The sequence below is a fragment of the Leopardus geoffroyi genome, chromosome D2 (assembly GCF_018350155.1).
Source record: "Leopardus geoffroyi isolate Oge1 chromosome D2, O.geoffroyi_Oge1_pat1.0, whole genome shotgun sequence".
NCBI classification, from domain to species: domain Eukaryota; kingdom Metazoa; phylum Chordata; class Mammalia; order Carnivora; family Felidae; genus Leopardus; species Leopardus geoffroyi.
Window position 1 is genome coordinate 62,186,001 of NC_059334.1, and position 26,067 is coordinate 62,212,067.

Here is a 26,067-nt window from a genome sequence, read left to right on the forward strand (position 1 = left end):
GGGCAGGTTTTGCTGTGGACGTACGTTTTCCACTCCTTTGGGTAAGTGTCAGGGAGTGTAATTGCTGGATTGGACGGTAAGAGAACATTTAGTTTTTTAAGAAATCACTAAATTGTCTTCTAAAGTGTCTGTACCATTTTGTATTCCCACTAGCAATGAATGAGCATTCCTACGGCTCCATATCCTCACCAACATTTGGTGCAGCCAGGGTTCTGGATTTGGGCCATTATAATAAGTGTGTGCGGGTATCTCTTTGTTGTTTCGATTTGCATTTACCTGATGACATACATATGGAGTATCTTTTCATATGCTTATTTGCTATTTGTATATCTTCTTTGGTGAGGGATCTGTCAACATCTTTGGCACTTTTTTATTTAAAAAATTTTTTCAATGTTTATTTTTGAAGGAGAGAGAGAGAGAGAGACAGAGCATGAGCAGGAGAGGGGCAGAGAGAGAGGGAGACACAGAATCCGAAGCAGGCTCCAGAATCCGAAGCTCGATGCGGGGCTCGAACTCATGTGCTGTGAGATCATGACCTGAGCCAAAGTCGGCCACTTAACTGACTGAGCCACCCAGGTGCTCCTATTTTGTTTTATTTTTAATGTTTATTTATTTATTTGTTTGAGAGAGAGAGACAGAGACAGAGAGACAGAGAGACAGACAGAGCATGAGCCAGGGTGGGGCAGAGAGAGAGACACACACACAGAATCTGAAGCAGACTCCAGGCTCTGAGATATCAGCACAGGGCCCGACGTAGGGCTTGAACTCCTGATCTGCGAAATCATTACATGAGCCAGAGTTGGCCACTTAACCGACTGAGCCAACCAGGTGCCCCTATCTTTGGCTCATTTTGAAAACCAGGTTATTTGTTTTCTTATTGTTGAGTTTTAAGAGTTTTTCATATATTTTGGGTAACGTTCTTTTATCAGATATGTCTTTCGCAGCGGGCACCTGACTGGCCCAGTCAAAAGAGCATGTGACTCTTAATCTCAGGGTCATGAGTTCAAACCCCACACTGGGTGTAGAGATGACTTAAACAAATAAAACTTAAAAACTTTTGCAAATATTTTCTCCCAGTCTTTGTGGTTTGTCTTTTTATTCTTTTGACGGTGTCTTTTGCAGAACAGAAAAACCTAATTCTAATGAATTCTAGCTTGCGAATTCTTTCTTTCATGGCTCATGTATCTAACAAGTCACGACCCAACCCAAGGCCATCTAGATCTTCTCCTATATCATCCTCTAGGAGTTTTATAGTTTTGCATTTTCTGTGTAGGTCTCTGGTCCATTTTGAGTCAATTTTTGTGAAGGGTGCGAAGTCTGTGTCTAGATTCATTTCTTTTTATGCATGTGGATGCCCAGTTGTTCATGTGTCATTTGTTGAAAAGACTACCTTTGCTCCATTATATCGCCCTTGCTCCTTGTCAAAGGTCAGTTGACTATCTCTCCGTGGGTTTATTTCTGGGCTCTCTATTCTGTTGCATTGACCCATCTGTTTATTCTTTCACCAGTCGCACACTGTCTTGATGACTGTGGCTTTATATAAATCTTGAAATTGGGTAGCATCAGTCCTTCAACCTTGTTCTTCACTATTGTGTTGGTTATGTCGGGTCTTCTCCCTCTTGACACACACTTTAGAAGCAGCTTGTCGATATCCACGAAATAACTTGCTGGGATTTTGATTGGGATGCATTGACTCTATAGATCAAGTCAGGAAAAACTGGTATCTTGACAATGTTGAGACCTACTGTGTGTTCGGCCCTCGCCTTAGCCCTGGGAGGTAGGAAACCGGAATACACAAAAGCACGGGAGAGGCTCCCCCGTGGGGCTGGCAGGGAAACTGCACCTCACACAGTGCCAGGTATACAGGCAGTGCTCAATAAATGGTCACTGGAGCAATGAGAGGCGCTGAATTCCAAAGCCCCTGGACCTTATGGTACTCATTCCATGGGGCAGAACAGACTCTCATCCCTCGGAGGGAAGGCGCGGCCTCAGGGAAAACTTTGTGCGAAAGGTACTGCTGACAAGGGAACAGGCCAGCTGGGCTGGTCAGGGCAAGTGTCTTTGGTTGACTAAGTAGCTCTGCTGATAGGTGAATTCACTGATTTATTTATTCACGGATTCACTGAATAAACATTTATTGGGTATCTATTATGTGTCAGGCAGTCAGGGATCTCCCCCTCTAACATGTCTAGCCACCTCCTGCAGTCCAGGCAGGACAACCCTGTACAGGTTTTCTGATCGCCCGATAACTATGGACTGGGCCTTGGGGGATGACAGGGGGGCCCTCTCCCCCAGCCTAGGGATGGTTGTGGCTTTTTTTTTCTTTTTTTAACACTTATTTATTTTTGAGAGACAGAGCGTGAGCGGGGGGAAGGGGCAGAGAGAAAAGAGGGAGACACAGAATCCGAAGCAGGCTCCAGGCTCTGAGCTGTCAGCACAGAGCCCAAGGCGGGGCTCAAACTCACGAACCGTGAGACCATGACCTGAGCCGAAGTCGGACGCTTAACCGACTGAGCCACCCAGGCGCCCCGACCTTTTCTAATTTTAAGGTTAGTTTCTTGACAGGGAGAGAGGTATCATGTATTGACTTGGGTGGTCTCAAGTTTCGTGGAGCCCAGCTTGGCCTAGATGAACCCCACTCTTGCTTGCCGGGTGGGGACCCTCCCTGTGGCTGGTTGTGCGCTTAGCTTACAGGTTCTCAGGGAAGGAATTTATTATTCTCAGTCAAATATTTTATTATTTATCAGTGTGGAGAGCCACATATGCACACACAAGCACACACAGGCAAACACGTATGTCTAACACCCATCCCCCCCGGGCACCGCCTTCAGAGTCTACACTACCGGGGAGGCGGGGTTGCCACGGTGACTGGTTCTGGATCCCCACCTCATGGGTATTAATAGCTTCCATTGAAACCATCAAGACAGTGATTTCATCCAGCCTTGTCTCCCTGGCGGGATGCTTCTTCCTCCTCTCTTCCAGGACGGGGCTAGGAGGGACCCTTGGGGCCACACAGGCTACCTCCCTGCCTCCTGGCAGCTGCCTTGGTGAAGAATGGCCTGGAGGCCTCAGGGATTCTGCCCGATGTCCAGTGGGCAGGAGGCTGCTGGACTTTTTTGATCCTCTGAGCTGCGTCTAAACACAGCCCTTACCAGAAAAGGGTTTCTGAGACACAGGACCCCTCAGAGGGGTCACTCTCAGCTTCTCTGGGTCCCACGGGGTCCCACCTGCTTTCTCTAGGTCCCTGCCTGGCCGGACACTTGCACCCAGTTGGCACTTGACCGTGGTGTCCCTTCCCACAGTACAGAGCTCCCCGGAAGGGCTAGGGCTACGCTAGGGAGGTGGCTTAGGGTGCAAGATTTCAGAGGCACTCACTGTCAGGCTGGAGCAAGTGCAGGGCTGGCACTGCACGACCCTGACAGCCAGCGCCTCCTTGCATTTTATGCCAGGGATGCCTCGCTTGCCTCATCCTCTCCTGGCTCTGCTCATATTCCATTATCTCCTCAGCCTTCTTGGGTCAGGGGAGATTTCCATCCTGCTCTCAGTCCCCTGCGTTGGTCCCTGATCCCTCTCACCTTCCTGTGGGGCTCCCTGGGATCCCTGCAGAGCCTGTTGCTGCCCCTGGGCTCTGATGGGCACCAGTCTCTGGCCCTCATTTCCTCTTCCCTTTGATCTTCTCTGTCTCTCCCCTGCTTTGCCCACAGCCCCAGGTTCAGACCATGTGGGGTCTTGGCATCCCTGCTGTCCTCTACCTTTGGGGCCTCCATGCCCCACCCCCACCCCCTGGCCCAGGCATCAGCTCCTGCTCCCTGGGGAAGGGAGGGGTGGGACTCTAGGACAGGCCTAGCCTCCCTGCAGCCACCCTCTGCAAATCCTACCAAGAGCCTTGCACTTCACACACACTCCAGAAGAATTAGTCTGGTCTATACGGCGCCTTCAGATTTATTCCGCGGCCAGCAGCGGTTCACAGTGACCTCATTGCAGCAGACTTCAGGGGGTATATGAATATGTGTGAGACTATGTGTGCACTTGTGTAGAAATGAGCGTGCGGGAAAGTGCAGAGGTGTGTACGCAAACGTGTGAGTGTGCTGCCATTCAGAGCGCATGGATTTCTGATGCATGAGTCATTGGTTGGGAGTGAGCCTTGGGAAGATATGTCCATAAATAAGACAGCACCCCTGACCTCCATGTCTATTCTGCAGCTGGCTTGGGCACGTGATCCTGGGCATCTCAGAAGCTGGAGGCGGGGGTGGGGGCTGTCTTTCCCTCCAGACCCCAGAGAGCAGCTGTCACGGATATTTCTAGCTCGCCTGGAGTCCCAGACATTTATGGATGTGATGGCTGCAGTGGGGTGGGGGGCAGGGGGCAGGGGAGGGGCATAAAGAGCTTCACTCCAGGGATCTTAGTGGAGTTCTGCTGGCAGGCAGGCCGATTCACCCATTCCACGAGTCGTTTTTGATAGTCTGTCATGTGCCAGGCACTCTCCTAGGGGCTGGGCTATGGTATGGTCAGGAGGTGACACATGAACTGTGCCTGAATAATAAGGAGCCGTCACATGAGACCTGAGGGAAGAACCTTCTGTAAGAGGATGGATGAGATGCCTGTTGCCAGCCTACACCGTCACTGGATTCTGGATCAAAGTCGCTGAAGCCAGGCAGAGAGCTAGAGGTGACCTAGAGGAGCAGGAAGGCAGATTCTCTGTCTGAGGGACCTTGGCTCATCTTCTACGCCAATCGACTGGGGTCAGGTGAACAGACAACTTGCTGAAGCCCCTTCCCCCAGGGAGCCTTCTTTGCTAAGGGCCACAGAGGCTGGCTCCCCCCACCTCTTAGAGCTGACAGAACCACTCAGTTCAGAGTTGGTGGTTTGTCTGATGGTTTGTCCCTGAGATCTGTTTTCCCAGCTTGGCCAGCAACCCCGCCTCCTAGGTTGGCTCTGTATTGGTCCAACGGCCCCCAGTGCGATGTGTGCAGGGGCTTTTTGTCCTGAGCCCTTGCCCGTGCACCTCAGATGTAACTGAGGGCGGAGGGTCAAGTGCAGGGGTTTCTCATCTCACCTCATTTATTCCATCATCCATTCACTCATCAAAAAACCCCAATTTTTTTGGTTTGTTTTCTTGAGCTTTTACTGTGTGCCAGGCCCTGTACCTGGCTCCAGGGAGACTGTAGAGCTAACTCGCCCCGCGCCTGGCCCCCAGGGAGCTCAACCCTCTTGCTGCACTGTTTCTCTGTTTTCAAGACCCGGTTCCACTGCTCGTGCGGGGAATGAGTCCGTCTCCCGGCGCCCCACCCCCGCCCATCCGCCTGCTAGCTCACCCCGACCCGGGCCGGGCCCGGCGCCGCGGACAACTTGTGGCAGCGGGAACGCGGCGCGCCCCGGGGCCACATCTGGCTGCGCGGGCGCGCGCGTGTCACTAAGACGCTCATTCACCGGCGCAGCTGTCACCATAACAACCGGAGCCAGGGAATCCTGGCGACGGCTGCGGGCGAGGGGCGGGGGCGGCGGTCGCGGGAGGGAGCCGGCGGGGGCGGGAGCGCCCAGCACGCCCCGCGCTCCACAGAGCCCCGCTCCGTGCGGACCCGCGGGCGGGAGGGCGCCACGCACGTCGCCGCAGCGGCCGTCCCCGCGGGCGGGGACCGAGCCTGCCACCGAGCCGCCGACCTCCCTCGCCGGGAGCCCTGACTCTATGGCCCCGGGGGAGCGCGCCGGAGCCTCCGCGCCGCCCACCACCAGCCGGAACCCGAGCGCCAGCCGGAGGAAGAGGGGAGCCCCGGGCGCCGCCGGCCCCGGCCCAGGGGCCCGCCCGCGGTCCCCGTCCCCGCCGCGGGGAATGGCGGGCAGGTAGCCGGCTGGCGCGAGGACCCCCGCGGCGGGCAGGACCAGCCGAGGACGCCGCGGCCCCGAGAGAGGGAGGAGAGCGGCGGCCCGCCCGCCCCCGGCCGCAGCCCCAGCAGGGCCCTCCCCCGGCGGCGCGCGCCCGCGCGCGCACACACTCGCACACCGTGCCTCCGCTCCTGCCCAACCTCGCCTGCCCCCCGCGAGTGCCGAACCCCCTGGGGCCGGATGCCATGGGTAACAACTTCTCCAGTATCCCCTCTCTGCCCCGAGGAAACCCGAGCCGGGCGCCGCGGGGCCACCCCCAGACCCTTAAAGGTAAGGGAGGCTCCGCCGGGCCCGGCGCAGCCCGGAGGACTGGGGCGCAGGTGGAAGGGCAGGGAGAGGTGGAGAGGTGTGATTGGGGAGGAAGGGCAGGTGCCACCTGTTGTGTGTGTTTGGAGACGTGAGGTGCACATCTGGCCCTGGTGGGGGGCCGGGAGTGGGGGGGGGGGCTGGGGGTGGTGATGTTGAAAACCCGGAAGGATGGCGTTCTGTGGGGTCTGCGCAGTTTCCCCCACCAGCACTGGGAACGTCACTGGAGTTAACTCAGGCCACGATGCTAGCGTGCTGGAGTGAGGAAAGGGCATTTGCCCAGTGGGTAGGGGAGTGTGGCAGGAGGCTCAGACCGGCCAGCTGCGCTTCTCAAGGGAAGCATCACAGTCTCCTTCTTCATCTGCCCAGGGCTGGAGAGGTCACGCTGGAAGCACTAGTTGCATCTTCCATTGCAGGATCTTAAAGATCCAGGACTGACTTATAGCAGCCTGGAAGAAGGGGCCAGAGCTCTGTTGACTTTTTGCATCCACTGACTCAGCTTGGTTTCTGGTTCCTCCAAAGGCCAGATGTCCATTCGGAAGCCTAGACAGGAGATGCTTGGGAGCCTTGAAACGGAGGAACATTTACCAGGAAGGTCTTTGCGATCTCAATCCCCAGACCTACCTAGCACCGCCGAGGAAGCCCTGGCCCAGCCCTCGGCCCTGCAGCTTCCACTGCTTTCTCTGACCCTTGCAAGACACAGCTGTGTCCTCCCAAGCCCTCAGACCCCACTGATTCCCTTCAGGAAGCTGCTTTTCTATCACCTTCAGAACCAGCCAGCACTTGTCCTGGGCATTCTGATGGCTAAGAGCCGGGAAGGGAAGCCCTTAGTCTTCTCCAAAGAACAACCCACTTCCTCAGCCCCTTGGGTGATGAGAAGGATATGGTAATACCCCTTGACAAAACATTAGAGTTGAAAAGAACTTTTGCAAACACCTTTTCATGTGAGCGAGGAAACTGCTCTGGGTAGTCAGCAAAGCTAATCATACCCATTTCACAGTTGCGGAGAACCAATGCTTGTTTTTGGTTTCCGAAGCCAGCAAGAAGCGGAGCTAGGCTGCACATCTGTATCTCCTGACTAGATTCTGTCCTCTCTTTTGCTGGACAGTTAACCTTCCAGACTAGGGGAGAGGAGGAGGGATGGGACCACCATCCTGTGTTCTAGCTCCGACCATTTCAGAACTTGCGCTCTCAGTTTGGGAAAATCGGTAGGTTTGTTGTGTCTTTCTGGAAATTAATATGGTGGTACATGTCAAGACCTTTTAAAATAACATATTCATTGGCCTTGTGATTACTCTTAGAGGAGCTGATCCTAGCAAAATGGAGATCCAGGCAAATACTTATACATTAGGTTAAGATGTTCACAGCAGTTGTGTTTATACTAGGAAAATAACCTAAATGCCCCGTAATCATGGTATGTCCTCTTGGTGGAGTATTATGCAATCTTTAAAATAGTATTTTTGAAGAATATTTGATGATTTGGGAAAATGCTCAGTGCAGCACCATAATGACAGTTGAAAAAGGCAGGACAAAAAAATATGTAGACTGTGAGATCCCAATTTTGTTTAAAAATATATGAATACAAAAAAAAAAATATCAAACAATCCTGGAAAGAAAGTTTCCAAAAGGGTAACATTGGTTTTTCTCTGGGTAATGGGATCACATAAGATTTTTTCTTTTTTCTTTCTTTTTATATTTTGCTCTTTTAAAAAATTTCTGCAATAAGCAGTATTATTTTTTTATCATCAGGAATAAGCTGTAAGTATTAACATGTATAACAACTACTTATGAACATTGAAAACAGATTCTTAATGATGGAGGAAACTGTGGACATCTTCTCGTTCAGTGTCCTCCCTCACAAGTGAGAAGAATGGAGGGAAGGGAGAGTGTTTGCCTAGTTACTCAGTGCATCAGTCAAGAGAACATGGCAAAGTCAGGCTGAACCCTTCAAGGGCAGAGTAGCTGAGCTAGTGAGTTGACTTGGGGTTTAATGGCTCACAAACTGCCCCAAAAAGGCTGGCTTACTCCATCCTTGACCCTAGGGAAGTTCAGAGAAGGCTTCAGTAATTATACGTCTTTTTACCTAAAGTTTGGAATTGTGGGGAGGTGAGGTCTCTGTGACTGGAGTCTTTGGTAAGGGAGGGAATGGGCAGGAGAGGGTCTAGGATCCTTCCACCTCCCTGCCCCCACTCTAACCTTCTCCTCTGCATGACTCCCCACTTATGTGGCCTCCACTTAAGTGGAAACTCCACTTATGCTGCCTCCCTGGTTTGTAGGGATCAGTTCTTCTTCCATGGGACTAAATGGTGGTGAAGTTCTCTCTCTAGCCGTCTCCCTCTCTCTGCCCATCCCCTTTCAGGCTTGATTTACCAGATTCCACTCCTCTGTCCCTACCCACACACCTACTGGAGGTGGCCATGAGAGTTTTGATTCTGCTCCTTCCAAGCCTGAGATGAAAGATTAGGGTGTGCCCATGATGGCCACCTATGGGTGTCCTTTGTCCAGGGTCCACTGATCCTGACTTCTCCTACCCTAATAAAGCCATCTTTACTCTGTTTTTGTGTCTACTCAAAATTCTCTTCAAGCTAAAACAGCATTGGCCTAGTAGTCTTCTCTGATACATCAGTGGTCATCCAGAATTTCATTCCAACTGTATTGGTGTTGACCTCAGTACTGGCTCTGACTTTAAGCCTGTCCACCTGGACTTGTGCTCGGATCGCTTCGGTACCCACCCTGTGTTCGGCTCTAATTCATTATCAGTGAATTAGATTATCAGTGTCCATACAGAAATTTTCTGGGGGTGGGGAACTCTCCTTTGTTTTGTTTTTTTCTTTCTCTCCTTCTATAATTGAAATCTCTATTGATTTCTCCCCATTTTAATTAAAACAGCTGGAAGGGGTCTGACATAATAGGGACCCTGGGACACATTGGAGATCTAAGATTAGTCTGGCTGTCAGGCTGACATGAAATGAGGCTCGTCCTTCACCTGTCAGGTGGTAGACTTTGGTGTTCTCCCTAGAGACACGCTAACTTCACTTCACTGCCAGTGATTCCCACTGGGGTCTGAACAGTGTTGGTCTAGGAGTGTCCAGGGGAGAGAGCCAAGGCATAACTCTGGGCTTAGGACCAAGAGACAGTTACGAGGATGCCTGACCGACAGGTGAGGGCTCCTGCCATCCCGGTACATTCACAAGCTGAAGATCTACTTGAAGAGGCAAGGCTGAGGGAGGGAATGGGGCCAAGTGCTTGGCTGGACCACTGAAATCCCAGATGTGTGTGGGCATAGGTCAGAAATGGGGAACCAGGGAGGAATGTGAGCCAGACATGGAGGGAACGGCAGAAATTGGATAGATGATAAGGAATGAAGCAGGAGTGCTAGGGTGTGGGGAGGAGGGTTGGGGAAGGGACATACAGCAAAGGCTTGGAGGTGGGAGCCAGCAAGTGTGTGTGTATATTCTCAGTTACAGGCGCAGGGTCACTGGGGCAGGGGACGCCAGCTTCCTGGAGACAAATACAGAGAATAAAGATCTTCCTCCTTTGCCAGCTCCTTCTGAGTGCCTGCCTGCTTAGTGCTAAGTGCTGACAGGATGGTAATTAGGAAAACCTTCGGGGAGGGCTACCCAGCCCAGTGGTCACCCATAGATGAAGATTGGATGGGCCACTTCCCATCTTCTTTTAAATTATGGTAGGATTTACATAAAATTCACCATTTTAACAGTTTTGGACCGTGCAATCCAGTGACATTTAGTACATTCACGATGTGGTGCAACCACCACCTCTGTCTAGTTCCAGAACTTTTTCATCACCTCAAAAGCAAAGCCTGTACCCAGTAAGCAGTCACTCCCCATTACCTCCTCCCCTGAATCCTTGGCTAAGAATGCTGCCCAGAAACATCGACCTCAGAAGTGGTGGGGCTGGGATTTCCACCCAGAACACCAGAGCTCATGAGGGAGGAAATCGGTCTTGGAGGAAGTTTTGTATATCGGGGCCTTCTTTTCCTTGACCCTCTGGGATGGCATGTGCTCACTTCCAAGATGTGCACATTGAGGGTCAGGTTTTGGTTCTCTATCACAGAGGCCAAGATGGAGGCTGGATAGGCAAGAGCAAGAGGGAGGAGGAGGGGGGAGGAAGGAGGGCAGGAGCTGGGCACTGCCCAGGGGAATGCCAGGGATGCCTCTATCCTGGTGTGCCAGCTGCCCAGGCCTATTTCCTTTTGGTCTGTGACTCTCCCAAGGGCTAGAGGCTTAGGGGCTGCTTCTCACTGAACTGGTTGCTTTGGCAACCCTGGGCTGGATGCAAGTGGTCTCCTTGGTAACGCCTGAGAAACCTGCCTATGGGGATGGAGGGAAGTGGACGGGCCAGCGGTCAGGCAGGGTGGCACAGGCAGAGCTGGGCCAGGCTGCTGAGATCAGAGGCCTCTGGGGAGGGTCAAGCTTATGGAATAGGCTGGGCTGCCTGTTGGCCATTCCCCAGCGAGCCAGAGTCCAGAAGCCCAGGAGATCTGGGGGCCTGCCTGGAGACACCAAAGGCACTATGGGCCAGCCCAGGAAGTGGGAGGAGATGGGGGTGAGGGTGAGAAGGGGAGAGAATATAGCTTCTGGATGACAGAGCCAGCTACAGGGTTTATTAAAAGATGCTTATCAGAGGTCATTACCCGGATCCTGCTGCTTTGGGAAATGAGCAGGTGCTGATGCCTGTGGGGGGGCCGGGCAGAGAGAAAAGAAGGTCTAGGAGAGGAGGAGAAGGAAATAGATGGAATCACTGGCAGGCAGGTGGGAGGCCTTGGCTTTCTCTCTGCTCTGGCTGCCCTGGGGCGGGGGGGGGGGCAGGGGGCTAGTTAGGTCTGGCTCTGTAACTGAAGTTCTAGGGCGAGAGTTGGGGTTCCAGGGATGCTCTGATGGGAGGGGCTCATTCTGTTGTTTAGCAAATGCATACTAAGCATTGACGACAGGCCAGACACTCTCCTAGGCATGAGGATACAAAATAGATGTGTACAAAATAGATGAGGGCTCGTTGCCATGAAGCTTTCCCTCCAGTGGGGAGGCAGATGGGAAGAAAAATGACACATGAACAAAAATGAATTGGAAGATGATAATAACCATTAACATGCTATGTGCTGGAGCCCATGCTAAAGTCTTTACACCTATTATCTCATTTAATTTTTAAAACAACCTTGTGAAGTAAGTATGATTATTAACCCCATTTATGGATGGATAAACTGGAACGTAAAGAGGTTAAGTAACTTGCCCAAGGTCAAATGGCTGATACGAGGTGGAGCCTGGATTCTGGCCAGAGTCTTTCTGATTTTGGAGCTAGTGCTGTCGCTTTCTCTCTCTCTCTAATACAGGCATACTTAGGAAATATTACGGGTTCTGTTCCAGATCTCTGCAATAAAGTGAATATTGCAATAAAGCGAGTCAAATGAGTTTTTTTTTTTGTTTCCTAGTGCATATAAAAGTTATGTTTATACTACACTGTAGTCTATTAAATGTGCAGTAGCATGACGTCTAAAAAAACCAGTCTGTTCCTTAACTAAAAATGCTTTATTGCTAAAAAAGTGCCAACCATTATCTGAGCTTTCAGTGAGTTGTGTTGTTCTTGCTGGGGGATGTTCTTGCCTGGATGTTGATGACTATGGACTGATCAGGGCGGCGGGTGCTGAAGGCTGGGGTGGCTGTGGCAGTTTCTTCAAATAAGACAGTGATGAAGTTTGCTGTATCAATTGACTCTTCCTTTCGCCGAAGAATTCTCTGCGGCCTGTGATGCTATTTGATAGCATTTTACCCACAGGAGAAATTTTTTCAAACTTGGAGTCAGTCCTCTCCAACCCTGCTGCTGCTGTGTCAACTAAGTTTATGTAATACTCCACATCCTTTGTTGTCGTCTCTACAATCTTCACAGCATCTCAAGAAACCACTTTGCTCATCCATAAGAAGCAGCCCCTCATCTGTTAAGGTTTTATCACAAGATTGCGGCAACTCAGTCCCATGTTGACGGTCCACTTCCAGTCTACTTTTCTTTCTGTTTCCACCACGTCTGCAGAGATGTCCTCCACTGAAGTCTTGAAGCCCTCACAGCCATTCACGAGGGTTGGAATCTACTTGTTCCAAACTCCTGTTAATGTTGACATTTTGACCTCTTTCCATGATTGACGAATGTTCTTAATGGCATCTAGAATGGTGAATCCTTTCCAGACGGTTTTCAGTGGACTTTGCCAGAGGAATCACGATCTGTGGCAGCTGTACCCTTATGGAATGTATTTCTTAAATGATAAGACTTGAAAGTTGAAAGGACTCCTTAGATCCATGGGCTGCAGAACGGGTGTTGTGTTAGCAGGTATGAAAACAACATTAATCTCCTTGTACATCTCCATCAGAGCTCTTCAGTGACCAGGTGCATTGTCAATGAGCAGTAATATTTTGAAAGGAATATTTTTTTCTGAGGAGTAGTTCTCAACAGTGGGCTTAAAGTATTCGGTAAACCATGTGGTAAACAGATGTGCTGTCATCTAGGCTTTGTTGTTCCATTTATAGTGCACTGGCAGAATAGATTCAGCATAATTCTTAAGGGTCCTAAGATTTTCAGAATGGCAGGTGGACAATGTCTTCCACTTAAAGTCACCAGTTGCATTAGTCCCTAACAGAATGAGCCTGTCCTTCGAAGCTTTGAAACCAGGCACTGACTTCTCCTCTCTAGCTATGGAAGCCCTAGATGGTATCTTCCAATAGAAGCCTGTTTCATCTACACTGAAAATCTGTTAAGTGTAGCCACCTTCATGAATTATCTTAGCTAGATCTTCTGGATAATTTGCTGCAGCTTCTACATCAGCACTTTCGTCTTTACCTTGCATTTTTATATTGTGGGGATGGCTTCTTTTCTCTAAACCTCATGAACCAACCTCTGCTAGCTTTAATCATTCTCCTGCAGCTTCCTCACCTCTCTCAGCCTTCACAGACTTGCAGAGAGTTTGGGCCTTGCTCGGGATGAGCCTTTGGCTTAAGAAAATGTGGCTGTTTTGATTTTCTGTCTTTTTAAAAAATGTTTATTCTTGAGAGAGAGAGACAGAATGTGAGCAGGGGAAGGGCAGAGAGAGAGGGAGACACAGAATCCGAAGCAGGCTCCAGGCTCTGAGCTGTCAGCACAGAGCCCGACGCGGGGCTCGAACCCACGAACTGCGAGATCGTGACCTGAGCGGAAGCCGGACGCTTAACTGACTGAGCCACCCAGACACCGCTGGGGTGTTTTGATTTTCTATTCAGACCACCAAAACTTTCTCCATCTCAGCAATAAGGCTGTTTTGCTTTCCTATCATTCATGTGTTCACTGGAGTAGCACTTTTAACGTCCTTCAAGACCTTTTCTTTTGCGTTCACAGCTTGGCTAACTGTTTGGAGCAAGAGGCCTACCTTTCCCCGATCTCCCTCCTTCCTCACTGAGCGTAATCACTTCTAGTTTTTCATTTAAAGTGAGAGATGCAAGACCCCTCCTTGCCCGATGCAGGATTACCACAGATCTCCAATTTGTTAAAAAAAAAAAAAAAAAAAACAACAAAAAACATAAAACACAACTCATTGTCTGCAAAGTACGGTGAAGTGAAGCACCATAAAATGAGGTTTGCCTGTAACTGTTTTATTTAGAACAGCTTTAGATCTACAGAATTATTGCAAAGTGATGGAGTTTCCAGATACCCCCTGGCTGGTGTACCCCACAGTTAACATCTTAACCTTAGTATGGAAAATTCATGACCAGTAATGAGCCAATATTGATACATTGTTATTAACTAATGCCTTTACTTTATTCAGATTTCCTTAAGTTTTCCCAGTGTTCTATTTCTGTACCCGGATCCCGTCCAGGATGTCACATTGTATTTTTAGGTACCATGTTATATATTTAGTGGTCATGTTTTCTTCGGCTCCTCTCAGTTTTGACGGTTTCCCATGCTTTTCTTGTTTTTGATGACCTTGACAGTTTTGAGGATTACTGGTTAAGTTTCTTGTAGACTGTCCCACTCTTGGGATTTGTCTGATGTTCTCGCGATTAGATTGCTGTATAGGTTTTGGAGAGATAGACCGTAGAGGTGAGGTGCCGTTTCCATCACGTATCAAGGGTGCGTGCAAGCCACATGACCTATCACTGGTGATGTTGACCTTGATCACTCAGCTGAGATAGTGCTTGTCTGGTTTCTTCATTGTAAAGTTAAAGTTATACTTTCCTCCCCTTTCCATATTGCACTCTTTGGAAGCTACTCTCCATGCGCAGCCCTCACTTAAGGAGTGGGAGTTATGCTCCCCTTCCTTGAGGCCAGAGCATTACTTTAACTACTCTGTCAACTATTTCTTTAGTTTCCTGGTCAGTTAGATCAGATACTTTTGCATAAGGGCTGTAAAAGAGAGAAGACTGGGGAGCTATCCTCAGGGAACTTGACCTGGTCCTGCAGGTCTGGGAAGGTTTCTCTAGGGAAGTGGCCAGAAGATGAGTAGGGCTTGGCTTTATGTTCCTAGAAGGGTACTGCTTGAATGTTGGGTGTGGAACTACTCATTTAACATCCCTGACCCCTGCCTGTTCAATGCTACTGGCCACCTTCAAGGTCATTGTGACTTAAGAAAAAAAAAAAAAACTCTCCCATGTTTTTCTTTTCTTTTAATTACAGTGTAGTTAATATGCATGCAGTGTTATATTAGTTTCAGGTGTACAATATAGTGATTCAACAATTCTATAATTACTCAGCGCTCATCAAGATAAGCGTACTCTTAATCCCCTTCACCTATTCTACCCACTCCTCCACCCGCCTCCCCTCTGGTAACCATCTGCTCTCTAAAGTTAAGATCTCCCGTATTTTTAAAAGCACCCCAAAGCCTATTACTGCCCCTGATTGAGAGCATTGAGCTGGGTGTGGAGAGCAGCAGTGAAGGGTGTTCCTGGCAGGGGGCCTAGGACAGAGGCCTAGGCCTGTGCTTGAGGACAGAGTTTAGAGTTGGTTCCTGCTAAGTATGGAGGAGGGGATGATCCCAGGCCGATGTCATCCCAACCCTCTGGGCCAAGGAACTTTCTCAGCAGAAAATCATTAAGAGATCACTGCCTTGCCTCTCTTCCGTGGTCACAAAGGCGGTCTGTGCAGGGCTGGGGCAGGAGGAGGAGGGTTTTTCCTGGGATGAAGGAAGAGGGAGAGGAAAGTATGACTGCTGGCTTATTTGTGTGGCCTTCTTTGCCTCTGTTGCCCCAGAACGCCACTCCTGCTGCTCCAAAGGTCGGGGAGGGGACAACAAAAAGGGAGAACATTGCCAGGAGGATGTACTGTCCTGTGATAAGGGTGGTGGCCCTTCCACATGCTCCTGGCTTTCACCTTCATCTCCCCCCCCCCTCCGCCCCCACCACCCATGGCTTGCCCTGGCCTCTCCCCCACATCTGCGGAAAGGCTGATCTTCTCCAGAGGACGGGCCAGTCTAGAGAGTGTGTGCGTCCCAGTGGAGGTATCCATCCATGCGCGTCTGAGAACAGGGGAGGAAGCGCTTTGCCTTGATCAGAGTAAGTAAAACTTCAGGGGTGCTCCAGCTCCTCGATTTCATGTGTTGGTGCCCTCTTGGCAATGGACATGGTGCTGGGTATGGAGACTGAGAGGTGAATACTGGCATCGTGTCTGTCCTTGAGGTGCCCATGGTCCACCTTTATTTAATTCAGACATCAGTCCGTATTGACAGGAGGAGCCCTTTTCTCCTCCATGTCTGCTTTCTGTTCCTTTTCTTTCCCTGCTCTTCCCAGCAAATGCTCCTTTGAACACATTTTCCCTGAGGAGAGAGGACTGGCAGGTGGTCAGGTGTGTATGTGGGGCTGGTGGAAGGACCAGTGCCCCCTGACTTTGAACATCAGAACCCAAATATACTGTAGAGATTGTTTTGTCCTACCTCCTTTGTCAGCCCAGGTCTGGGGTTCTCAGTCCCAGAGAGGGGAAGTGACTTGCGCAAGGTCCTACAGCAGGATTGGACCAGGTGGTACTGTGGTCTCAAGGCTCTGACCTTGCAGGGTGCTGATGGTCTCCAGAGTTGACAGAATTAAACTCCAGAGGGACAGCTGAGGGGGATGGATGCTTGACCCAGCTATGCTACGTGCTGTCCGTAGGGAGATTGTTGAAGGGCTTTAAATGGAAGAGTGACAGAGTCACTTAGACATCTTAGAAAATTCTAAGCGAGGGGCAGGGCAGGAGACTGCTGCAGACCTCCAGGGGAGGAGACAGGTGTGGCTTCTGCCAGAGTGGGGCAGTGAGCAGTGAGGCAAATAGATTGACGTCAGCTTGAAGATTTAGAGGTGGAGAGGGAGATACAGAGGAGCTGCTTGTGTGGACACCTCTCTGGGATTTCTGACTTCTGGGGGTGTGGGGGCCTGGCTTGGAAGAGCTTGAATACACAGGGAGGCGGGCCTCTTGGGAGTTCAGGGGCGGGTGTTCCCTTGAGTGCTGTGTCCCACCCCATCCCTGAGGTCTTAGAGCCAGGAGAAGAAACAGGTGAGGGGGCATGGCTGGCCCTGGGCTCTTAACTCCATCTCTACCACCTGGGACACCATCAATAATTAATACGCCCGCTGCCTGTCACAGGTGGCTCCCGGGTGGGCAGAGGCAGGGCCCTGGCACCTGTGGTGTGATATGCATCTGGCTTCTGCTGGCCCCAGGCCGGGGCCCTTCAGTCCTGATCTAGCCAGGCTTTCTCAGGTGGCTCTTTGCTCCCAGCATACACACACAAACCATGAAAGGTGGCCATAAATCAGCTGGGACAGGCCAAGGCTTCTCTGGTTTTCCCAGAGTTGAGATCAAAGCCCCAGACCCTCACCCTGGGGCTCAATACTTATTAAATTATTAAACTGTCAAGGGAGGGGAAAGCAGGAGGGACTGGATGGATGGCCATACAGTAAAACAATGCGGAAGAATATGGGCCGAGAAATAAAATAGCAGGTAGTGCAGATATCTCTTCAAGATAGAGATTTCATTTCCTTTGGATACATTCCCAGAAGTGAGAATCATAGGCAGTTCTATTTTTAATTGTTTGAGGAACCTCCATATTGTTTTCCAAAACTGCTGTACCAATGTACATTCTCACCAACAGTGTACAAAAGTTCCCTTTTCTTTACATCCTCATCAATATTTGTTATCGTTTTGATAAGAAACATCCTGATAAGTGTGAGGTGATCTCTCATTGTGGTTTTGATTTGTATTTCCTTGATGACTAGTGATGTTGAACACCTTTCATGTACCTGTTGGCCATTTGTGTGTCTTTGGAAAAATGACTCTTCATTAAAAGAAAAAAAAAATTTTAATGTTTACTTATTTTTGAGAGAGACAAAGAATTTGAGTGGGGAAGGGGCAGAGAGAGAGGGAGACACAGAATCCAAAGCAGGCTCTAGGCTCTGAGCTGTCAGCACAGAGCCCGACATGGGGCTCGAACTCATGAGCTGTGAGATCACGACCTGAGCCGAAGTCAGATGCTCAACCAACTGAGCCACCCAGATGCCCCGAATCTTCATTTTTAAATTGAGTTACTATTATTATTTTCTTGCTATTGAGTTGTAAGAGTTCCTTATATATTTTGGATGTTAACCCCTTATCAGATAGATGGTTTGCAAATATTTCCTCCCATTCTTTAGGTTGCCTTTTATTTTGTTGTTTCCTTTGCTGTGCAGAAACTTTTTTTGATTAATGTAGTTCCACTTTTTTGTTTTTTCTTTTGTTGCCTGTGCTTTTGGGATCATATCCATAAAAATTAAGTCAAGACCAGTCAATTGTCAATACCAATGTCAAGCTTTTTTCCTGTTTTATTCCAGGGGTTTTATAGTTTCAGGTCTTATATTTAAGTCTTTAATCCATTTTGAGTTGATTTTTTAATATGGTGTGAGATAAAGGTCCAGTTTAATTCTTTTGTTTGTGGATAGCCAGTTTTCCCAACACCATTTATCTTTTCCCCATTGTGTATTCTTGGCATTTTTGTTGAAAATTAGTTGACCATATGTGCATAGGTTTATTTCTGCAATATTTTATTCTGTTGAGCTCTGTTGGCATATGTCTTTATGCCAATACCATACTGTTTTGATTACTATAGCTTTGTAATATAGTTTGGAATCAGGAAGTGTGATGCCTCCAGCTTTGTTCTTCTCCCTCACGATTTAGCTATTCAGGGTCTTTTGTGGTTCTATACAAATTCCGAGATTATGTTTTCCATTTTTATGAAAAATGCCATTGGAATTATGATAGGGATTACATTGAATCTGTAGATTGCTTTGAGTAGCATGGACATTTTAACAATATTGTTTCAGTTAATGAATATGGGATATCTTTGCACTTATTTGTATCTTCTTCAATTTCTTTCATCAATGTTTTATAGTTTGCAGTATGGAGATCTTTCATCTCCTTGGTTAAATTTATCCCCAAGTATTTTATTCTTGTTGATATTTTGTAAATAGGTTTGTTTCCTTACTTTTTGGGTACTTTATTGTTAGTGTATAGAAACACAACTGACTTTTGTATGTTGATTCCGTATCCTGCAACTTTACTGAATTTACTTATCAATCCGACAGTTTTTTGGTGGAGTCTTTAGATTTTTCAATGTATAAGATCTTGTCATCTGCAAATAGAGATAATTTTACTTCTTCCTTTCTGATTTGGATCCCCTTTATTTCTTTTTTCTTGCTTAAGTGCCCTGGCTAGGACTTCTGGCACTGTTTTTGACTACAAGTGGCAAGAGTGGGCACCCTTGTCTTGTTTCTGATCTTAGAGGAAAAGCTTTCAGCTTTTTACCATTGAGTATGATGTTAGCTGTGAACCTGTCATATGTGGCCTTTATTATATTGAGGTACATTCCATATATACTTAATTTGTTGAGTGTTTATCATGGAAAGATGCTGATGTCAAATGCTTTTTATCCATCTATTGAGATGACCATATGATTTTTTAAATCATTTATTAATATGGTATATCATGCTTATTGATTTGCATATATTGTACTATTCTCACATCCCAGGGATAAACCCACTTGATCATGGTGTAAGATCCTTTTTACTGTGCTGTTGAGTTTGGTTTGCTAATATTTTGTTAAAGATTTTTACATCCATGTTCATCAGGATATTGGTCTATGCTTTCTTTTCTTGTAGCATTTTTGTCTGGCCTTGGTATTAGGGTAATGCTGGCCTCATAATATGGGTTTGGAACAGTTCCTTCCTCCTCATTTTTTTGGAGAGAGCTTGAGAAGGATTGGTATTAATTCTTTTGTAAATGTTTGGTAGAATTCACCAGTGAAGCCATCTGGTCTTGGACTTCTTTGGAGATTTAAGAATGCTTTACCCAGCAAAGCTATCTTTCAAAATCGAATGAGAGATACAGACATTCCCAGACAAAAAAAGCTGACGTAGTTCACAACCACTAAACCTGCCTTACAAGAAACGCTAAAGGAGTTCTTCAAGCTGAAAAAAAAAGACACTAACTAGTAATGTAAAAGCATATCAAAATATAAAACTCCCTGGTAAATGTAAATATGTGGTCAGATTCAGGATACTTGAATATTCTGATGATGGTATATAAGTCACTTACAACTCTAATATAAAGGTTAAAAGACAAAAAGAATTTCAAAAAGCTATAATTACAGTAGTCTGCTAGTGGATATATAATATGAAAATATGTAAACTGTGATGTCAAAAACATAAAGGGGGGGGGAGTAAAAGTGTGGAGCCTTTGTATGTGAACAAAGTTGAGTAGCTATCAGCTTCAAACAGACTATGATAAGATGTTTTATGTAAACCTCATGGTAACTACAAAGCAAAAACCAATAGTAGATACACAAAAGAGAAAGAGAAAGGGATGAAAACATACCACTATAGAAAATTGTCAAATCAGAAAGGAAGGCAGTAAAAGAGGAAGAAAGGAGCAAAGGATCTATGAAATACCCAGAAAACAATGAACAAAATGGCAATAGTAAGTCCTTGTCTATCAATAATTACTTTAAATATAAATAGTCTAAATTCTCCAATCAGAAGACAAAGAGTGGCTGAATAGTTAGAAAAACAAGACTCAATGAACTACCCAAGTATAAGAGACTCATTGTAGCTTCAAGGATACACTTAAGCAGAAAGTTAAGAGATGGAAAAAGATATTCCAGGCAAATGGAAATGAAAGAGAGCAGGGATAGTATCAGACAAAATAGACTTTAAATACACAATTGTAATAAGTGGGGTGCCTGGGTGGCTCAGTCAGTTAAGTGTCCAACTCTTGATTTTGGCTCAGGTCATGGTCTCACAGTTCATGGGATCCAGCCCCATATCGGCCTCTGTGCTGACAGCACAGAACCTGCTAGGGATTTTCTCTCTCCCTCTCTCTCTGCCCCTCCCCCACTTGCACGCACACCAGTGCTCTTTCTCTCTCAAGATAAATAAATAAACTTAAAAAAAAGACTAATAAGAGATAAGGTGATTATAAAATGATAAAGGAATTGATTTATCAAGAGAAAATAACTATAGTAAATATATATGCACCTAACATCAGAGCACATAAGTAGATAAAGCAAATATTAACAGATCTGAAAGGATATGTAGACAACAATCCCATAATAATAGGGGACCTCAGTTCTCCCTTTCAACATAGGTAGATCATCCATACAGAAAATCAATAAGGAAATATTGGACTTGAACTACACTTTAGACCAAATGGACCTAAGAGACATACAGAACATCCCATCAAACAGTAGCAAAATGCACATTCTTCCCAAGTACACACAGAACATTCTTCAGGGTAGATCATATGTTAGCCACAAAACAAGTCTTAACATATTGAAGATTTAAATCATTTCAAGTATCTTTTCCAACCACAGTGTTATGAAACTAGAAGTCAATGACAAGAGGAAAACTGGAAAGTTTACAAAATGTGTAGATTGAACAACATAGTCCTGCACAACCAATTGGTCAAAGAAGAAATCCAAAGGGAAATTAAAAAAAAAAAAATCTTGAGACAAACAAAAATGGAAACACAACATACCAAAATTGCAGGATGTAGCAAAAGCTGTTCTAAGAGGGAAGTTTATGCTGATCAATGCTTACGTTAAGAAAAAAGACAGATATCAAATAAACAGCCTAATTTTACACCCCAAGGAACTAGAAAAAGAAGAAGAAACTAAGCCCAAAGTTAGTAGGAGGAAGGAAATAACGAAGATCAGAGTAGAAATAAATGCAATAAAGACTAGAATGATTATAGAAAAGATCAACAAAAGTAAAAGTTGGTTTTTTGAAAAGATGAACAAAATTAACGAACTGTTAGCTAGACTAGGAAAAAAAGAGAGAAGACTCAAATATATACCAGAGAAATACAAAGGATCATAAGAGACTACTATGAGCAATAATATGCCAACAAGTTGGATAACCTAGAAGAAACGGATAAATTCCTAGAAACATACAACCTACCAAGACTAAATCATGAAGAAATAGAAAATCTGACCGGACCAATAACGAGAAAGGAAATCTCCTTTCTTCAGAGCAGAGAGAGCCTAGCCAGGCCTGAGAGGTGCAGAGGGGGTTTTCCATCTCGTGGGGCAGGCTGGCAGATCCTCTGGGTCTGAGGAAACCAGCCAGACACCCCGATCCTGGTGTGGAACCAAGATGATGGAGGAAGTGGTGGGGTGAGGCTATGAGTGGCCAGAATGCCGCTCACATGGACGGTTCTGCAGCAGAGTGCAGCCCTCCTACAAATTGGGGCTCTGATTGCATGAGATTCCTCCAGTTCCTTCACTGCAAAATGTGAAGGAAACTGTTTTAGGGAGTTAGGGTTTCCTCAGCCAGTCCCTGAGTTGAGGGTGTGTTAAAAGAAACAAAATACCAGAAGAGTCTGGATCAGTTGTTGAGAAGAGAGTTTCCCAAGATTTAGGGCTTGTTCTGAAAGAGGAAGTTTACTGTCTAGTGCAAAGTTTCAGTTCCTAGAGCACAGGCTCTTTTTTGGGGGTTGAAGGTGCCATTTTTGTAGGCAAGATTCTGGCTTGGTATTGAGGTGCCTGTTGTGAGGTCTCATGTCCATGCTGGGGTGAGAGTTCCATTCCTGGAGGGGAGTTTTCACTGCAGGGTCCCAGATTCATGCCTGCAGTTGAGCTTTGAGTCTTGGGGCCCAGAATCCACTGTGGTGCTCCATATTCTATGATTGGGTTAAGGTTCCCTTCTTGGGCTTTGGGGTTTGATTATCAGGCTGGAGGTCTTGTGCCCTGGGAGGAAAGGAAGAGCTAGAACCCCTTTTCACTTCTGGAGAAGACTTTCTGGGACCAGCAGCAGAGGAATGGGCCAATAGACTTGTGAGCTGATGTTCAGGAGGCCCAGGTCCCAGCCCCTGCCGAGGATAAATCACTTGCAAGCTTTAGGTCTCCACTGGAAGCATGGCCAGGCAGTGGTGTTGACTCACAAAGTACCATCCAAGCTTGCTTGATCCTCCCAAAATGACACTAATGGTGGGCTCCATAGGTACCGATGGCCATTGCCTGATGAGTCAGATCCATGATGACAGCACTCAAGCTGCCCTGGGCACTGTCAGCTTGGTCCAATTAGTGACAATCGGATCTTAACTTGTGCTGAGGGGCCCCTGGGGAGAGGGAGCACACACTGAGTGGGATATGTTAAATCTGGGTCCCTGGGGCTTGGTGTGTGGCTCCGGAGGGAGGGAGCTCAGCTGAGTTGGGCCAACAGCTTCCTTCCTATTGGGCCGGTTCTCATGTAGCTCCGTTGGTAAGTACAGACATACCATAAACCATGATGTGAAGGGGACTGAGTCTCTCCCTCGTGCTCTGGGGAGCAGCTGAGATGCAAGGAGAGTGTTGTGTGCTCAGAAACATCTGCTTCTATATAGGGCCACTGCCCTAACTCCCCTATCATTTCTTTCTCTTATTACTCCAGTGTGGCTCCCCCTCTCACACAGCCGAAGTTGCTGGGAAGAGAAAAGCCCATTACGTTTGTCTGGGGCTTTCAGCTTTGTAAAGCCCTCCTGCCTCTTCCCTCCCGGATCTTGTTCCACATGTAGAGATTGCTGAGGCAGGTGGTCTTGGCCCTACTTCCTGGAGGAGCAGCTTGAGGTCCAGTTGGGTGGACCAGGGTATCTTCACTGATGCCTGTACCCGCTTGTCCAGGGTCACAGAGCTGGCCTGTGGGCCTTCAATGGGGGTCCCTGCCACATGGCTTCTTAGCCCCCATACACCTCTGTTGCAGGTGGACCTTCTTGTCTCAGAGGTCCTCCTCTGTTCTACCCAAATGTGAGACAGCAGTGAGTGATGCCGTGCTGTCAGGTGAGGCTGTGTAGGGAGTTTCCAGCTCGGGAAATTTCTCCAGTGTTCCAGAAGAACTTCCCCTTTAGGACAGAGCCCCTTCCCTATGGCACCTCAGAAGACGGGGGAGTTTTCTCCACCACCAGGTCTGTCCCACGAATGTAAGGAGTGCTCTGTCTAGGTCTGCAGGGACTACCCCCCGCCACCCCAGCCCCTTCTGTGTGGTCCTGGCCAAGGTACATGGCAGGCTGAGAGGCCTGGGGATCCCACTGGGCAAAGGAAACCCAACCCAGACATTGGACTGTGGTGTGGTCCAGCAGGCCTCTAGAGTTCCCCAAGGGCATCTGAGGGAATCTAGGGTGTGAGGAGGGAGGAGGAGAGGCAGGCAGAGTAGAGGCCCTGTGGTTGAGGAACGGTCTCTGGAGTCAGATTTTGTCTTTGCTGCCTGTGCCACCTGGAGCCAGAGGCTTAACTTCTCCATATTCCTTATTGGAGATAATGCTTGACTCGTAATAAATGCATAATAGATACTAGTTATTGTTACCATCATTAGACTCGACCTTCAGGCCCCAGCTTCGACCTCGCTTCCACCAGGAAGCCTTCCCTGACCACCCCGGCTGGGTTAGATGGCTGCTGTTCTCTTTCACTGCAGCCCTGTGCTCCTCTGTGAGCACTGATCACACTAGGTGTCAGGACCTGTTTGCCTGTCAGTGTCTCTCACCCCCTGTGTGCTCACCATTGTGTTGCTGCTGCTGGGCCTGGCATACACAGTTGGCCTCAACAAATATTTTGAAATGAATGCAAGAGTGGGCTGATTCTGGGGAAGTCAGACTTCTTTCCGGGCCCTCCGGGCCGCAACAGTCCATTCTCTTTTCTTTGTTGAAATGACCTTTCTTGAACACCAGGCTCAGGGGCCAAGACGGGAAAAGGTAAGAGTAATATGGAGCTGTTGGCTCATTTATTCATTCCCCCATAGCACAGATATTCTCTGGGTGCCTTGTAGGTGCCAGGGCTTGTGCCAGCCTTTGGGGACAGACGTGCCTTCATCCTTAAAGCACTTGTGGTGCTGATCACTGGGGCCGAGAAAGGTCAGAGGAGAGGAGGGTGGTCAGCGAGGCCGAGGGGAGTCAGGAAAGGCTTCCAGGAGGAGAGATTTGTTTTGAAGAATGATGGGGAAGTTTGGATAGATAATAGATGGGCCTTCTCTAGGGGGTGGGCAGGGAGCAGATAGAGAAGACAGAGCTGCCCGTGAATGGCAATAAGGCAAAGCTGGCCAATGACATTGTGGCCTGAGGGGGTGGGGGCCCTGACTGTCTTGCTAAAGATGGGTTCCCAAGCTGTGGGTGCCACTGATCCTGGCTCTGCCATCCACAGACAAGTGACCCTGGGCAGGTCATGTCACTCCCCGAGTGCTAGTTGATTCATCTTCAGGATGGGAGTGGTGATGCCTGCCACTCAGGGTTGTTGGACCACTTTGTGAAAGGAGAAGGCCCAGGTGATGGGGGGGGGGGGTGGTGCAGGTGGGGCCCTTGGGCAGGCTGGGAGGCAGGCTGGGGTGGGGTGCTATGTGGGAAAACAGGAAGGCTGTCCTGCTTCAGGCTTCTCTGTTTTGTAAATAATTAAATTCTTATCTTGGGTTTGTGGTGCCCACACTGCAGGAGGCAGGTGATAGCTGGGGGAACAAGGTGCTGTATTGTTCAGGAAGTAGTGGGGTCCCTTTCCTCCCCTTTTCCCTCCCTCCCAGCCTCCTGGTCATGGCAGGCAGGTCGGTTGGGGTAAGGAGTCTTCTAGGGTCTTCTTGCGTTGTCCCTCCTTCCTGCGTTTTTCTTTCTCCCTGTCTCCATGTTGTCATTGCCTGGCTCCCCTTCACAGTCACACCTCTGCAGACCCGAAGCACTGCTTGCCCCCTCTCCCCGCAGGCCCCATGCCCCTTGGCACCATTACCCTGTCCCCATCCCACACTGCTGCCTGCTGAAACCTTCTCCCTCCCCAGTGGCCCTTCCCAAACACCCCCACCTCCTTGAGTCCAGCAGTAACCCCCAGGTCTGCTTGAGGGGCCTCAAGGGAGCACTGACCTCTCCCTCGCCCCATGCTCCAGAGACAAATAGTCGTTTTTTTCATTTTTAGTGCTTAATACTGAGAATGTGAAGGTCTGTTTAGTCTTGTGCAGCTAACATAAACCAGCCGGAACTGGGGCATGGCGGGGACTTTGCTGTAAGTTCCCTTATTTGGAATGAAATTCATTGTTTTCCACTGGGAGGCAGTGGGGGCTTCAGGGAAGCCCTGCTGGGCCCCCCTCCTCAGGGTGTGGCCTGCAAGACCTCTCTGAAGGTCACCAAGGTGTCTGTGACATAGAGGCTGGCCCTAGGATGTCAGTCACCCCTAATACCTCAGGGATGGAGAGGGCTTGGGATCATGTTGTCCAGGACTGCCCTTTTCCAGGGGAGAAACTGAGGATCAGAGAGGAGAAGGGACCTGCCCAGAGTCCCAGGGCATGTTGGAGCAGATGGAGGTCTAGAAGGCAGGGGTTCTGGCTCTCTGGCTCTCAGATCTCTGTGCTGTGCCAGGACGCCTCTGGCCTGGGAGCTGTGCGGGTGGGGCCGAGGGGCGGGTGGGAG

At 48.4% G+C, this 26,067-nt stretch overlaps 1 protein-coding gene across 1 annotated transcript in view; it reads left to right on the top strand.

Moving 5' to 3' along the window:
• Positions 1-5,605: 5,605 nt before the first annotated feature.
• Positions 5,606-26,067, top strand: part of NEURL1 (neuralized E3 ubiquitin protein ligase 1) — a 79,369-nt gene continuing 58,907 nt past the window's right edge. The window contains exon 1 of the mRNA XM_045438791.1: positions 5,606-6,153. Within this exon, the coding sequence (XP_045294747.1) occupies positions 6,069-6,153 (85 nt within the window). The 5' untranslated portion in view covers positions 5,606-6,068. The remainder of the gene's footprint in view (positions 6,154-26,067) is intronic.